This window comes from Gallinula chloropus (assembly GCF_964237585.1).
Source record: "Gallinula chloropus genome assembly, chromosome: 1".
Taxonomy (NCBI): Eukaryota; Metazoa; Chordata; class Aves; order Gruiformes; family Rallidae; genus Gallinula; species Gallinula chloropus.
The window spans coordinates 11,170,315-11,188,390 of record NC_140085.1 but is presented as its reverse complement, the minus strand read 5'-3'; the positions used below and the strand labels follow the sequence as shown (position 1 = coordinate 11,188,390).

The 18,076-nt window shown below is 35.8% G+C and overlaps 1 protein-coding gene across 5 annotated transcripts in view; it reads right to left on the bottom strand.

The window, feature by feature from the left end:
- The window catches only part of CACNA2D1 (calcium voltage-gated channel auxiliary subunit alpha2delta 1), a 410,029-nt gene that overhangs the window by 165,412 nt on the left and 226,541 nt on the right, over window positions 1-18,076 (bottom strand). For all 5 annotated transcript variants that reach the window (XM_084263178.1, XM_084263177.1, XM_084263180.1 and 2 more), the window contains exon 5: window positions 15,648-15,692. In XM_084263178.1, the coding sequence (XP_084119304.1) occupies window positions 15,648-15,692 (45 nt within the window). The remainder of the gene's footprint in view (window positions 1-15,647; window positions 15,693-18,076) is intronic.

The following is an 18,076-nucleotide window of genomic DNA, read 5'->3' as shown; positions in this document are numbered from 1 at the left end:
TATGTTAAATCAGAAATATTAAAATTATATCAATAACATACATTTCATAAATAGAATTTTGAGAAACAGTGGTGCACATCCAGGCAAAGAAAGGAAATTAAGCCACCTTAGAACTGATTGATATAGTTTTTCTTCATTGGTTTATTTTAACAATAATCTTGATAAAAAACTCATGTACTGTCCTGGCTACATTTGCTTGGACAGAAAGGTTCCCAAACATTCCTGTCCTAGGGTTCCCAACCACTCTCACCCCTCTGCAACCCTGCTCCTTGATTCCTTCCAACTAACAGGGCCATTTGGACTAACATTTTTAAATGTTGAAAAGCGGAGGCTTTTCCTAACTCAGCTACAAAGCTTTAATGAAGTGTGGAAACAAAGGAGATAGTTATGACCAAAAGGGAGGTGGCAGTGTGTTCATCTGGCTCACCTGCAGCTGGAACAGGAAGTCCCATTGCATGAGTAGATTTCGTCTTAAATCAATAATGAATCAACTATGATACCAAATGATTAGGCCAGAAATTGTAGGCAATTATAATGATATTTTTAATACTACAGTCATCAGTTTTTGAAAATGTGTTATGCGTGAAAAATAGCACTGACAAAGAAGCACCTGTCTGGTCAGTCAAGTGGCTACCACTGTCTCTGTTATCCCCTATCAAAGGACAGACAAATTTTAACTTACAAAGCAATCTAATTAAACTGCATGTTTCCTCATCCGTTTCATCACAGGGTCACAGACAAATTTTATATTAAGTACAGGTTCAAATTCTGTCGGCAGCAGTCTCAGGTGGGTTTCAAGGAGATGGAAACACAAAGGACAGAACTCATCTAACCAGGGACATCTACTGATTTCGACAACACAGCACTGTTGAGCTCATCACCCCAGGCTGCCTTGACAATGAAGAGAGATGGGCAACTTTAGAGTGCAATTCATCTCATCTTAGTTAGACACCTATTTTCCCATGGCACGAATCACGTCTTAGAAGTATCTCCTACTTTCCACTGACTATAAAGGTAGCCCTAGGGCAACTCACCTAGATGTATAAGTCTGCAACATAGCTGAGAGGTATCTCTGAATTCAAGCCATTAAACTTCTGGAAGGTTCTAATTATGGCTACTTTAGTGCAGTATAGCTACTGTATCTTATGCTAAGAAGTTAATGTTGTTACTTAATATTTGACCTCACTCTGGTGGATGAGACAGAAAAGAAAGCTTAACTCTTTATAGTCAAAGTAAGGGATGATCTCTTTTCTTTAAGCAAATCTATTACCAGGTAAAGTCCAGGTATGTCATAGCATTAAATAAACTGAATTAATAAAACTGTGTACATTGCCCAAAAACACTATTGTCCTTGGAAGAACTAAGCCCACATGTTGCCTTTTACTTTCATATGTGTGGTACTACTACTACTACCAATAGCTCCGTTGGACACAACAACCTTTGCTATGGAGGCTGCCAGAGGACTCTGAAAATCATACTTTCACATTTAGATGCTTCTAAGACAGTAACTTTTTAGTTTTGAAGTTTTGGAATGTAGATCAGAAAAGCTGGCAATACTTGTACAAAGCAGCCTGAAATGCTTTGATCTCGCATGCCACTCAAATCTACCAGAAAGTAAACCCATGTCTTGGCTGTGGCTGGGACGGAGTTAATGTTCCCACAGCAGCCTCTCAGTACTGTGCTGGGCATTGGTAGCCAGCAAGGTGTTGATAACACACCTGGTTTTGGCTGTTACTGAGTAGTGCTGGCACACATCAGGGCTGTCCCCAAACCCCTTGTCCAAAGGCCAGTAGGCTGGGGGTAGGCTAGAGTGTGAGAGGAGACACAGCCAGGACTGATGAACCAAACTGACCAAAGAGATATTCTGTACCATATGATGTCATGCTCAGCAGTATAAACTAAGAGAAAGGAGGAGGAAGGGTAGTTATTCATTAGTAAGACATTTGTCTTCTAGAGCAATCATTATGTTTCCTCAGGCCCTAATTCCCAGGAAATGGCTGAACATCACCTTCTGATGGGAAGTAGAAAACAAATCTTAGTGATTTCCTTTGTTTCCTTGTGAGGCCTTTAATTTCTTTTTTTCTTTTTTTAATTACTATACTGCCTTTATCTTGATCCACGAGATTTTCTGTCATCTTATTTTTTCCTCCCTGTATTTCTGGGGAAAGGCAGTAATAAAGGGGGATAATGATAGAGTGGCTTGGTGGGCATCTTTTGGCCAAACAAGGTCAACCACAAGAAACCATTATAACCTACTCCGAACTGTGCAAACTGGAGCCAGAATGAGTACAGTTTGTGTTCTGTGATTCGAAATGACACAGCACTATGATAGCTTCAGACAATATAATTTGGCTTAGTTTTTACATTATTTTGGTGATTTTTTTTTCTTCCACACTATCACACAGGATTTCCCACTACCAGACCCCCTTGAACTGGAATGCTATACATTAAGCAAATTCTGGAGTTCTTTTCACAAGTTGTCATTTGGCTTCACACTGCTCAAAGCAATGAGCTTGTCTAATTCTGCAAATGCAATCACAACAATCAATTGTTCATGTGAGAAAATGTCTCTCTTGCCTGAAAGTAATTTGATTCAAAAAAACCCCAAACCAAACCAAAACAAACAACTAACATTTATTTCTCAAATTACTATCAATGACTAAAAACTCTTGATGATTTCACAAAACACTTCAGAAAAGAATTGGAAACCACGAAGCCACAACAAAATACCAGAATGAGTGAGTGTGAAAGGATGTCTTCTAACTAATTTTCCACAAGTAATGTTTTGGAGGGAGGGGAATGGTAAAAGAGAAAGGGATTAAATCATGAAGTCCATCCTAGGAGGTTTTGCACAGAAGTTTTCATACTATAATATATTTATATGTTATTTTAAATTTCCAAAGCATCTGAACATAACATTATCATGCTGCTTCTGCTTGCTATTCCAATTTCATTCCAAGAAACAGATACTAGCTTTCAGCCTCTTCTATCACTCATGTGCTATGGAAGAAGCTTCAAGTCTACTATAAAAATTTTATTAAACTCTGTTGAAACTGAAAGGCTTTAAATAATTTACCTCAAACTTTCAAATACAAACTCTATTCCCAACATTTCTAAAAGCAACACACACACAGGTCCCCTCAAAATTCAGTATGATAAAGACTGAATCTGCTATTCTTCCTACAAATATTCCATGATACCAACCCAAAGATTTAATCCAAACACTTTTCAACTATGTTTTCTAAATTCAGTTGATTTACTTGCTCTGGCTGAACAGTATTTTATAGCTACCTCTGAGGACTTGATGAAGGGCAGCAGATCTATCAGAAATACATAAAACAATCTAGAAGCTTTTGTATCCCAGTTGTTGACTTTTCCTGGGAGTATTTTGTGATGTACAAGTCTGATAGTGAAACAATGCATCTATCTGCTCTCCAAAACCCTGAGCCAAAAAATGACAAGATCATTCAAAATTTCTGTACTTTTCTTCACACAGGATTATTTTGCTATTAAATTCAAAGATGTCTCTCATATGTCTGCACACAACAGGCAAGAATCAGAAGCATCACAAGCAAATTCCTGTTGCAGTCACTTAGACCACTATGTCCTGACCAGCAAGACTAATCCTGTGCCAGATTTTACACATCCAATGTTTATAGTGCATTCCTCTAATAAAAAGTAAAAACAGTTTTCATTTGCCAAATTTACTAATTTCAAATAAATTACATCTAAATTAAGGAGAAAAAAAAATAAAAGAAAAACCTCAATGTTATTAATTATTTTAGCCTGGTATTTCTATCAAAACTCTGACAGATTGTGGCATTGGTTGGTACAGCTTTAATACCCAGTTAAACTTTGTTTTCAGGAAAGCAGCAAAACATATTTCGATGGAAAGTAATCCAGCATGTGAATATAATTAAAACCTGGCTCCAACAAATTCCTCTCTCAAGTCAGGAGCTGAAATGCAATCAATACTGGCACAGGAAAATCCCACAGGAGATAGTGGCTGAAGATTAATTTTCTATCTATTCAAACCTGGCCTTCACTTATTGAATTACATTGTTACCTACCACTGACAGTCAGCAAAATAACTCACTCATTTCTCTGCAATGAATCTCTAGACCAATTTCTCCCTCCCTTGTGAGGTAGATAAAATCCATTTCTCTTTTCAGTTCACATTTGTGCCATTTTAAGGCTTTTTTTTTTTTTGATAAAGTATTTTTTTAATGTGTCTACCATTTACCATCAGAATAAAAGAAAATTGATATAGCAGCTAAAATTCAGGTAAAGTAGGTTCTTTTGCTGATATTCTTTGTGATCTTGGCTAAATTACTTTCTCCAGCATCTAAAACATACTGGAGGTTAGTTTTTGGTTTTTGTAAGCCAAATACAGAGCTGAAATAATGTGAATTCTCTCTCAAGAGCTTTGTGAAGAGAAATTAATGTATGTACATGAGGTAACTGAAGCTTTATGCCAAGCTGTATCACTGAAAGATACATACACGAAAGCAAACAACCATTAAAACAAACAAAGCAAAGTCATTTCAGCAAACTCTGACATAGTTTAGTTGCCCATTTCATTGCAGCAAAACGTATCCTGATTCCTTCCCACAGCATTCAATTACTCTTCATCACCACAGCCATAGGAAGACAAGTGGCTTTTTTACCTCTCCTACTAATTTTTCATTCAGTTTACTAGTACTGCTTACTGTAACAAGAAACTTTTTTCCACAGATATAAAACTTACTCAGGTTTTTTTGCTTCTTGCAGTTGTTAAAAACTGGAGATCAGAAAACTGAACCTTATTTAAAAAATACCACCAATGAAACATACAAAATTCCCAATCCCCCAAAACTGAAGAATGCCTTCAGCTGTTTTCTGAAGACAGTGTTTCCAAAAGCAGCACAGAATTTGCTCAGATTTAACATCAGGACAAACGAATAAAAGGTAGATTTCTTTTAATTGCTGAAAAGATATCAGCAATAAACAATGACATCTGCCCAATTTCATACTGACATAGAGTAGAAAGGAATTGGTTGCTAGTATTTTCCATTGTCCTTGTATCTAGGGAATTTATTTTGCATAAAACCTTGCTGTCCCTATGAATGTCATTTTAGAGAATGAATGTGGAAATGGAATTAGATTTGTTATGATTTCACAGACATTAAAATTCTTGCTCTACATTTTCTTGCAGATTTCCAAAAGTTTTATGTTTCCATGACTAGACTTCTGCCCTTTTCTGATTTTTAAATATCTATTGAAATTTTTAAATGCAGAAGTTTAAACAATTGAGTTTCCCTCCCTATGCTTCTTTTAGTCCAGTCCCAGATCTACTATGTATAAATGAATATCATATACAAACCAATGCTATCGTATACAAAATAACTATAGAATTTTTTGTACACTCCATTCCTTACTCAAGATTAATTTTGCTTTTTTCTTGTTGGTTACTTTTATACCCTGGGGAAAGTTATCCCATAGAACCACATACGCAGCCCCACCAACAGTGCTTGTGGCCACATTAAGTTACAGTTGGAGCTAATGTGGACAGTAAAATGAGATATTGCTTGAAGCACACAGCTCAGCTATACCCCTGCAGCAAGCAAGCAGTAGGAACAGCTCTTCTAAGGACAAGAGAGAGGGAAGTTATTTCTGAGAAGGCAGCTAGAGTGTATTTCTAACAGCCAAAACAGTTTCACAGCATTTTCTAAAATGTCATGGGTACATCACCTACTGATAACTTCTTTTAGTTTCTTTTTGATAGATGTGTTTTTCCAGCTGTGGCAAAACTGACGAGTGCATTTAGGTGGTTGTGACAGAACTGCAAACAGTTTACTCAGTTTTGTTTCTGTGTCAGTGGGGGACTGAGGACTTCATTCAGCTACACTGAAATTTTAAGTGAAGTGACATCCTTCTCTTTTTCTCTTAGAGCCAAAACTGAACCAAAAGAATTATAACTAAAATAAGAAAATAATTGGCTCAGAACTTAAATATTCTTATCTTTTAGACAACAGAGAGGATGTTGAACATTAGTACATATATACACATTCATATGTATAAATGTAAGAATATATATATATATATATAGGGCCTGAGTAGCTTTGGATGTAAGGAAATAGTTTTCTATTTGCAACCATTGGTGGGCCATGCTCAAGAGCCATAAATTTAAAACACATACAAGTTGTTTCCAGTACTCTTGGTGTTTCTTTATGCTTCTAAAGCATCAGGTGGTTGCTCCATGTCAGTAAGAAAATTACTAGAACTCTGCAATGAGTATTTAATTTATATATATATAATAGCACTTATTTAATTTTCAGTATTCTGCCAACTGAAGAATTTTAGTAGGTATCAAATACAGAGTCAAGTGCATTAAAAAGCATTTATTTTCCTCTTAAACCATTTGTCTGAATGCACACTATCTTTTGCTGACAATCATTTCTATATTGGCTTCTCCCTGTCCACTGCATAAGCAACTATTTTTTTTTTTTTATTTTATGATGGTTCAAAACCTGCTTTATGTATTCATATATCTGACCTTCATGGTCCACAGCTTCTGATCAAAACTTTTAGGTACCCACAAAACTTATTATATATGCCAAACATAAGAGTGTTTTCTTTTTCTTTGTATCCCAACCTATTCACAAAATACGCTTCATCATGAGTTTGGTTTCATGAATAAATGAATCCTTGATGTAATTCATTTTTCAAATGTATGGACTTGGAAATCTAGAGACAGACTTTTTAGTAGGGCCTGTGGTGATAGGATGAGGGGTAATTGTTTTTTAAAAAAAGAAGCTAGATTTAGTTTGGACATAAGGACGAAATTTTTAAGGATGAGGGTGGGTGACACACCAGCACAGGCTGTCCAGAGAGGTGGTAGATGCCCTATACCTGGACACACTCAATTATTTAATAATCAGGAAAGAATTAAAAGCTATGTTTCTGTCCTTTCCCGTTTTTCTCTGTAACTACAATGTCAGATAAAATTAAATATGTTTTTTAAATATTTAAGCACATAAAACATATAAGAGCTTTATCTTCTGAAAGGTCTGTGTGCCACTTCGTCATCACTCCTTGTCATCAGGAACCTCTCCCAGTCACCATAGTGTTTCAAAGATGATGGAGAACTGCCATCACAATGACATCAGAACTGTTGGATCTATCCCATCTGGTCCCATGAACTTTTATATGTCTGACATGTTTCAGTGGTTACTAACTATCTTTTTCTCTGTTGTGGGAATAGAGTGTCTGGCTTTGATGCTAAAGCACCTGGTGGACTGAGGAAAGAAGGCCCTAAGTACCTCATCCTCACCATGTCCTTAGCCACAAGTCCCTTCAAATTGAGAAGTTTCTTTAGCTTTCCTTGTGACACCAATGCACTTAAAGAAATACTTCTTGTTGTTATGTCTTAGCAATACAAACTCCAGCTGAAATTTGACTTTATTAATTATGTCTCTTCCATCCTTGAAGGTTCAGACAACATCTCTTTAACCATCCTGGGTTGTACATCCTGGTCAAGAATTCAGAAGCCATGATGTGTAAGCTCATATGAATCTGCAATTTGATTCTTTTCATTATATGGGGCGACAGCCTAAGAAAATTCAGGAGTTTAGGACCATGATGTTCACTAAGAGAGATTTACCTTCCTGCCCTAAAGTTATCATATATCAGACAAAACTGCCTACTTTAGTTTTGATAGTGGTTTGACTTGCTAAGGTGATGTCATTAGCGAACATTAAGAACATTGGAATGCTCACATTAGAATAAAAGCACGCCTTACACTAATTTATTAAAATGTTATGAGCAGTTCAAAGAAGCCCAGTGAGTTATTAAAAAAATCCTTTAAAATTCGTAGCATTCTTCAAATTATTGTCCTCACATCCTACTAGACTACTAAACCATATGTAATAAAATTAAGTAAAAATATGCACTGTTGACAAAAGTCCCACAGATAACCTGGTCATCTATAATTTCAAGACCAAGATGAACTCTGGTTAATTTAGATCCTTCATGCATCATCCAATTAAATTTCAAACTAGAAACTGTTCTAGTCTTATTGGAATACATTACACTACCTACCTTTTACCACCTCCACATCTGATTAAAGCTCATATCCCTGGAGAATAAGCACTGTTAAATCATCTTAATGCTTCATTGGAAATTAGCTATAACACCCATTGAATGTGAACATTTAATTAATTTGATTTTTTCATCTGATGTTGTCTTTGCCATGCTTTGCTAAGCCATCCACTGATCCTGTTTCACAGCACATTCTTATCTTCAGCCATACTAGTTAGGTCCAGATTTTGTACACCCTGCAGAATATTAATTAGTTATTGCTCTTACCTCTCATTTTGTACCAACTTCAGTGTCAATAACAACATTAATAACAGTAAAGCCCTGCTTTGAGAAAGAGGTTGGCATACATGACCTCCAGAAGCCCTCCTAATATATTTTTTTCTGTGATTCTCTGAGTTAATACTTATAAGGCTCAAAATACTATACAAGCATCACTCACTAACTCACACTCACATAAATATAATGCAATTTTTCACTAATCAGATGCCAGCTGTATCTAGGTAGGTAGCACTAAACCATGTACTGACCTCTAGATTTCATATAAACCAGACTCTTCCTACAGACTAAACAACATATAATAATTTAATAAGCGTCTGTAACACTGTGTAAGACTATACATTTTTAAAAAATGCTAATATGGTGAAAGTCAACAATGTCATAAATTAGAAGAACAGCATTCACAGAGACTGAGGGAAATTTTAGAAAGGTATACTCAAGAAGAGAAGCACATCACGGGGACGAGTAGGGGAAAAAGAAATGAGACAACATTTACATGTTGAAAGAACTAAAAAAAAGAGCCAGCAAAAGGAAATACCTTTGTAAAAGGTCAGTTGAAGCCAAATTCAAAAGTATTTAGAGTTTGGACAATGCTATTCCCCACTGGATTAATAGCTTTTTTGCAATATGCACCATAACAAACAGGTTCAATAGTAGCTGTAATCCACCTTGTCACATACCAAGAGTAAAACCTCTGAACGACTTCAAGCCACAAGATGAAGGTAGAAGCACAGATGGCCTTTCGCAACTATGTGGACAAGGAATGTTTCTGAAGCTAAACCCCAGATTGGTCCCTGCTCAGACATCACTTGGGTAGAACTACAGAGTAAATGACTGTGCATAAAATCAGAGGCTTCAATTCTGAAGGTCTGCTTCTTTGTCATGCTTATGGCAAGTACTGGGAACTGGAGATGTTTATGAAAAGAATGAAAAGGTAAACTGGATGCAGTAAGCAAGCCTTATATTTCATTGAGTAGACTGATCGTCCACTTATATAAAGCATTTCATTTGTGTTTGTTATATATGGTTGTCTTCTTCAGTCTATTTTTTAATCTAGTCTCGAAAAAACAAACAAGCAAACAATCTCAATGTGACCTGCACATTTCAAAGTGATATATCAAAATGCTCTTACGAAATTGCTATCTATAATCAAGCAACAAAGTGCTTGCTAAAAATCATTTCTTCAAATGTCATAAACATTCTGTAATAAATTCAGCTTTTGGAGCTGCTTTTATTTACTAATAAACAATTACACTGCATTCACTGCAATTGTTCTCACTCGTGCATTTGGCATTAGCAGGAAATATCTCGAAGGAAGAAATTTTCCATTAAATTGATGAATCACTAGCTTTAGGGCTGAATTCTGATCTTTGGTGTGGCATAAACTTAGCATCCATGGGGACACTTCAAGCACTGCTCTTTTGTGCAAATTTGCCTTCAAGGTAGGATTCTCCGCATTAAGAACATCCTCATCTCTTTTAGGACACTGACAACTACAGTTATCACTCTTGCCATTATTATTTCATAACTCTGTTTCACAGGTAGGATATAGCTTTGGGGCAGTCATATATTTCATTATCATGTATTTTTCATTTCAGCCTTGAAAGTATATTCATTTGGGATCAGAGAAGACTTGCACAAATTTGAATAAAGGGATATAAGCCTGACACCTAGTTTTTTAACCAGAATACTAAAAATAAAATTAAAAAAAAAAAAAAGCCGGAAAAAAAAAGTAAGAACCCCTGCTCCCTGTGGCAATAGATCATTATAATTTCAATAGGAAGCTCAAAGGAATGCCTTTTCTCCCTGTGGGCTGGACTCAAGCTTACTTATAATGCCTTGAAATGGAAAGAGCTGACATGTTTCCCAGTGATACTTGGTAAGAGGCAGACATTTCTCAGTGAACAATGCAAAAAGCCTTGTTACTAATGCCAACATCAATCATGCCTTCACTTCCAGTTCCAATGATCATTTTCCAAAGAATGGCACCCAAATCACACTGTTAGAGCTTGTAACACTGGATTCCAGATCTGAGAGAGGAAAATACACACTAAAACCATTGGATTATGCATTTTCCTAATAGGCCTGGAAGTCAAGGTACCATGAAATTACTAGACATAACAACAGTAAGTCCTCTTGCATAAAAAGGATGAATGGACTTTACACCAAAGAATATAAAAATATGGTTTTCCTGCTTATTCCTCCTCCCCATATACTAAAGAGAAGAAGCTTTGTGTGTCTTATTCAACAGTTTTTTTTCCATAGCTTCCCTACTGCAAGAAGTGTATATTTTAACCATTAACATTATTTTTGTTACACAATGCAGTGAAAGAGATACAACTCTCCAGAGCATAACTAATCTGTTCTATTAAAAAAAAGATAAAATAAAATATGGATCTATCATTTTAGGCAGCTCATTTCAAGCATATTAATTCAAATGGACTTTTTTTCAATGTATGTATCAAAGTGTATATCTCTAGAATATAATACCTTAAAAGAGTAACCCCTAGTAGGTTCAGAAATAGAAGAAAAGTAATTTAAAAAACCCCAAAAATCTGTAACTTACACACATGAAGAACAGGAACAAAACCATTAATCACTGAAGAGACCTACTATAACTACAAGGACCACTCATTGGCACCTTCTTGAGAACAGGGATGTACAAATCAATTATTTTCAAGTTATCAAACTATACTTTCCAATTTGTATGAAAGATACTTTGCCCACTTATTCATCACAGATGAGAATAGCTGGGTCAAATTCTTCATGACCCATTTTAAAAATTTTTTTCAGCATTGAAGTAGTAAAGGACAATGAGGAGATAAAAAGAAATGTGACATATGGTAACTGTAACTGTATCTATTTCACATAGTTATCTGTGATGTTACAATGTCAAACCACATTAGTTCCAGACAGTGAAAGCAGAGGGAATAAGAGGACCACACTACTTTAGATAAGGAGTTAGCTGGCTACTATCACTAGGCTGCCTTGGTGTAAAAGGAGACTAGGTTTTCTACAGTCATCCTAAAGTATTTGAGACAAACTTCTCACTGGAAATGCCTATCCTTCACTGAGTATGAAATGCTGAACATTAGCACCTTCACTTCAGGAAGAAAAGGATGCTTTGAAATTCCTCCTAGAGAGGCTCCTAGAGAGGAGCTGAAAATTTCCAGTGAGCTGTGGTTGGTTTCATGTTAAAGAAACATCTGTTAGTCTATTTGTAATACTCATTCCTTTCAGTTAAATCACTGAAAAATTTCAGTCTTTTTCTTAGGCTGCTGTAGTGTGTGTAGGAAAGACTTTACAAAACCATGACAAGAAATTAAACTAGAAATCCAGAAAAGGACCAAAATGCAAAGAGAAACATTAAGGGAAAAAAAAAAAAAAAAAAAAAAAAAGGAAGAATGAAAATTAAGGAGTCAAGTAATTCCATGTATAGTAGAGGGGTGGATTAATCGAACACACATAAACAGAATAAATAGATTTATAAAGAAGATGTGGAATCACTAGAAATAAAACGGAGACCAGTACAAAAAGAAGAAAAGACTGAAGAGTGAAGCAAAGATGACAATAAACAGGATGGGGTACAAAGGACAAGAAGAGAAAACAATCAAAGCAATATTAAAACTTAAGGAAAAGGGCATCTTAATGTGCAGCACTCAGTTGTCCAATAAAAGCAGTGCAGCATTTGTCCAAATACGACACAAGCTTTTGACACCCACAAATTAAAGTGCATGACACAGACTGCAATATATCAAACTGAAAGGGTTCTAGGGAGTAGGACAGTAAATGAGAACCTGAAAGAACCTTATTAAATTACAAGTTTGGCCATTCTCTTCCTATGAGATATGAAAAATGGGAATATATTACCTCCTACCTTGTTGTGAGGATAAAACTCATTAATTATCATGAAGTGCTCACACATTACAGGGCTGTGGGGGAAATAAGCAAGCAGAATCTAATTGCTGTTGTAGGATAAAGAGTACAGAAGGTATATTACTGATTGATCGACTAAGGGGTTACAAATTGATTGTTTTATCTGAGAGACTGAGAAATCTGAAGGCCAAAGAATGATTGGTCTTCATGTGCTTTTTTTTTTTTGTTTCAAGTCCTAGCAAACAGTCATTAGGTTCAAAAAGGCCTGTCAAGACAGCAGATGAAAAATGAGAGAGAAGATTCTCCTGAATGCAGTACTTAAACAGGAAAAAGGAAACCAAACTACACTGCAGCAGTTTAACATACACCAGATAAAATAGACCAAATTTAAATAGAGGATTGTTTTGATAAAGCCATAATTATTAAAGGATGAGTGGAGACAAATAAAAAACAGCAGGCAGGACCTGCGAGATTAATTTCTTCTAATTCTTTAAAATCTAAAAGTTAAGATCTAAAAAGGTCCATTATAAGAACTGTGTCAAAAGAGAGAAACACATATCTAGAAGTGATTTAGCTGACCTTAGAAGCTCAGAATAAACTGAACAGCTCTCTAGAAATACCCACAGTGACCAGCTTAGATATGTAATTTTAATAAACAAATTTCTACCACTGATTACTGCTACTTGTACTGAAAGATAACTGTGATATCATGTCCTGTGATTAAATGAAGGCTCACAGCATGAACAAAATATGAAGTCAGAGATAGCAAAGAAGGGATGGCAAAAGCAGTTTTACTATCCAGTGCTTCAGATATGATTCTATTAAAATGTCTCTAAACAAAAAAAGATAGCACCTAAGTCCCCTCAAGCATCTTATCAGGTGAGAACAGGAGAGAAGAGTCTGTGGTGTTTGCATACATAGCTGAGACTTGGATCCACATTTTTGTCAAAAAAAAATTCATTATCAGATCACTCACTGATCATCTTATTCTTCACTTTTCTTTCAAAGTAGACTACTGGTCACAATGACAGCACAGGAACACATACAGCTATTTTCAGTCAATGAGGTTTGTCAAAAAGTATTTAAGTGATTCTTACCACCTTAATGGGATGGAAATCATCAGTAAGCATTCCCAGAACTTTCCATGCCCAACCAAGTGACACAATTTAAAACTGATATTGCAGATGAAGGAGAATAATTAATACCATTATGAAATATTCACGGAATCAGTTAGGTTGGAAAACACCTTTAGGATCATCCAATCCAACCATAACCCTGGCACTTCAAGTCCACCACTAAACAATGTCCCTAAGCACCACATCTACACATCTTTTAAATACCTCCAGGGATGGTGGCTCCACCATTTCCCTGGGCACCCTGTTCCAACACTTGATGACCCTTTGGTGAAGAAAGTTTTCCTAATATCCAATATAAACCAACCCTGGCACATCTTGAGGCCAGTTCCTCTTGTCCTATCACTTGTCAGTAGGGAGAAGAGACCTCACTAAAGGTATCTGTAGAAAGCAATAAGGTATCCCTTCAGCCTTCTTTTCTCCAAGCTAAACAACTTCAGTTCCCTCATCTGCTTCTCACGATATCTGCTCTCTAGACCCTTCATCATCTTCACTGCTCTTCTTTGCATTTTAAAAAAAAGCAGAATTCAAGTGTTCCTCTAGGATGAAAAAATCCAGCCCTTAGCAGATACACTCAAACAATGAGGTATCAGTGGCTGAGATATCTGAGACTGGTCTTTCTTTGCATGGTATGATTAGAAGTCACAGGGAAATTTTAGTGGTATCTCCTTAAGTCAAATTTTTTATTCTGATCAGATAGCCAAAAAAAGCTTAAATGCCTCACAGAAAGCCCATGCTCTCAAACAACCAGAGTTTGTAATTACTGTACTTTCTTAGCATCTTTGCCCTTCATATTTTTTCTAAACTTAGAATTTTCTGAGATTAAAAGCAAAATAAAACAGAACCTCCTTTTTTTTCTTTCTTTTTTTTTCCTTCTCCCCCTGTAAGCTTTTGATTTGAGGACTGTTTTGAAAGAAAGAAAAAATGCAACAAATACAGTCCTATAAATATAGCAGCAACCAAACATAACCAGTCTAAATGCTGTATTTTGATATTTTACACATTCTATATAGCCCAGATCTGTGAGAGTAAACTCCAGAACAGTATTTCCTTTTCTGCCATGCCTAAGAGATTTGGATTTATGTTGTGGAACTAGTCACCCCAAGACCTTTCCAATACTATTTAGCCGTAACAGATACAACAAGGTCTTACTTCTCACCATAAACTACCATCACTATATGGTACATTTAGATTCAAAATCCAGGCTTTAAACTTTGTGATCCCCTTTGCAGAAGTGATTAGCACCTGCAACCACAGTGAATTCAACAAGAAGAGACCAATATCTTTCAAATTCAGGTTACTTTTACTGAATTTTACTTAAAGAATGCAAATTTTAAAACTCAGGACAGTAGACTTTCTTGTATGTGAATTCCAGTGCTTGTAACTCTATAGAAGCATATCAAATAGTTCTGCTTGACATGATCTATGTACCTTCTTTAATTGCCTTACAGCAGCAGCATCAATTACAATAGTGATGCCATCAATCTCTAAAGAATACTTGATTAAAAAGTGCAAATGAAGCATGCTGGCAATTCTGATTAATAAATATACAACATTTTTTCTGTGGTTTTATAAATTAAATCTATAATGAAGACAAGCAGTTGTATTATCTCAAGTGAAATTGAGGATAACTTGTCTTCTCTCCAGAAGACATTAGGATTTTTAATAGTTAAAACCAGACAGGAGACCAAACCACTTAAAGTATGAGTTTTAGCAGAACCAGTAATTGAAATATCATATATGTTGTCTAAATCTTGGGACTGGATTTTCAATTTCCCCAAATCTTGTAAGAGTCACACGAGGGATTATAAAGTGTGTGAAAATAGTTATTCAGAAACATTTTAAACCTGCTTTCCCCTTCTGTAAAAAAATTCTTGTAAAGAATACAGAACAAGATAATACAAGCTTGGAAAGTAGGGCCAGAAAATGGTTCCTTCAGAGCAAAGAAAATCATTTACATTTATCATTTTGATTCTCCAGTCCTATAATTATGATTTTATTACATTTCAAGAAATGAATGATACTACTGTCAGGATATTTTTTCCTCCCAGCACATTCCCTGCCTGATCAGTAACTCAGACTGCATGAGGGAAGACACACTTTGAGAATTAGAACATAATATATTACCTGGCTCTTGACGAAACTTTTTAAGACATTTCTAAATTTTTTTGCTTCTTGTGTCTGCAAAACACTTATATGCTAGTCCTTGAATTTCATGAATATTTTGAATCCTTTAATTTTCTGAGATTACAGTAATGAAACAAAAAGAAACATATTACTTACATCATTCTGATCATCTTTTGCATTGTAATAGATTATATCATTATTCTGCAAGAGAAAGAAAAGTAATTCTGTTAGTTTGAAGGAAGACAATAAAGTTTACTTGCATTAAATGGTATAAAAATACATTTCTAAATAAACCAACGTTTCTGTATTCTCTTTGAAATATGACAGAATACAACTTTTGCTTGCTCTCCTTTGCAAGTAGTATCTCCCATGTTTGTGCTTAACTTAATTCATTTAATGCATCTTCTCTGGTAAACCACACAAGTACTCAAACAGCCAGTAAGAAAAGTACAGACAATGTTGGACAAAATCCAGAGCTCATAAAAGACTTTGTAAGCTGTTTCTTTTACAGACATATGCCTCTCTCGCTATGCAATTAGGTGATTCATGCACCACTAGCAGGCAATACATAGAATGACACGTGGGCATCGCTAAGTGGGTTAAGTATTTGTTGCACACATATTTATTATTTTATTCACCTCCCATGGTGAAAATAAAATCCAGGGAAATACATCACAAGAGATCTGGCTGTTGTAGCATAGTGTGGATCCTGGCAACTCCGTGGAAATAACATACTGTGTAATTCAAGCAAACAGTGAAGAAGATTGCTAGTTTCCATTGCAAAATCAGTCAGAAACATCTTTCAGTGTAATGCTTACAGTGGTTTGGAAATTGGGGTAGATTTTTTTCTTTTTCTTTTATAAATGCTAACAGGAAAGGATGATTTCAGTAATCATTTTACAAGTGGAAGTGTTCAGGTTGGATAGGGCTTTGGACAACTTCGTGTAATGGAGGGTGTCTCTGCACATGAGGGGTTCCAACCCAAACCATTCAATGATTCTGTGAATTACATAGGCCAGTGACAATTATTACTTGCACTAAAAAGGTACCATGACTTGTGTTACAATGTAATGCAGTTCACCTTTAGAGACCATCACTTTCCTTACTTCATAAATACAGACATCACTCATTCTCCTTTATGGTCTTTTTAAGATCCAAACATTAAATATATTGTAGATGAGCTGAATGCTATTTTGAGATAAATGCTATTGACATGTAGTAGTCCTCTTTCCTTTTCCCTCAAAATACAGTTTTTCACTTTTCCATCAAGAAGCTCTACCCACAGTTCCATTGGTTTCGTATCAGTATGTGGCTAAGCCAGACCACTGTGTTACAGACACAGGACCAAATTCTTTTCATCATTAAAGATCAAAGATAATTGTTTAGTCACTTGATTGTTACAAAGAGAAGACCATGCAAAGTTTATGAAAGCCTTCAATTAAGTTGAAAGAGGCAAAAGATTAAGTTTTCTTCAGTTTCTCTTTACACACGGTTGTGTAAATAATTAGATCTGTTCAAAAAGCCATACAATTCTTTTGCAGATAACACTTAAAACTGCAAAGGATGGAACTCTTGAGTGGTGCTATCTGGAAACGTTAGTAAAAGTGTTACATCACAAAATGATCTGTTTAATTTAAAAAATGAGTTCTTTCAGTTCTGTGGTGGTTCAGCCCCAAATAGTGTCTGAGTACCACATGCTACTTCCTCACTCCCAGAGGAGACAAAGCCTGGGTTGAGATAAAGGCAGTTTACTGACAACAGCACAGTGTAAGGGGAACAATAACAGCCAATTACTCTCACACCCAGTGATAAAACAGAGTACCTTACCAACCCAATGATTACAGAATACTACAAGGACCTACCGAATGCCCCAGCCACAATCAGACTGCCCTGGAGACACCCAGGAGTGGCCCTTGCCAACCAGCCCCTTTGATAGGGGAGTGATGTCAGGTGGTGTGGAAACAACCTTGTCTGACTCAGCTCACCTGGGCTGACTTGGAGGTTAACTCTGGCCTGGCCAGAACCAGGACAACTTCAGAAGACGGGAAAAGAATACACCTCTCACCATATCCCGTTATGTTATCTTACGTTATTAGAAGTTTGCCTGCAATTTCATCCTGGAAGCTTTTGTTCTGGAGAAATGAGAACAGGAAAAGGAATACAGGCACACTTATCTGCATATACCATGTATATTATTTCCGTTTAGTGGTTTAATTTCAAAAAGGAACGTTTTCATAAAAGCAATGTTATATTAGGTCTTCTCTTTTTTTGTGTCTCATCAAGATAACGGTTTATTTCCCCAACCTATACTCATTGCTCATGTTTATCCTAAAAGTATACCTTGTTATGGAATCACTCAGTGCATAGGAATTTGTCCTCTACACATACAATTCTGTTTATTGGCTTATTTTTTATTATTATCACAATTATAATTTCCCTGTATTTTATATTTTTATTTGTTTAAATGAAGCGAAGCCAACATACCATTGTTATCTACTTATACTAGACTAAACAATATTTCTTAAATCTTAAAGAATTATGTTTCAGAAACATGATAAATTTACAAGTGAATTAAAACAAAACCC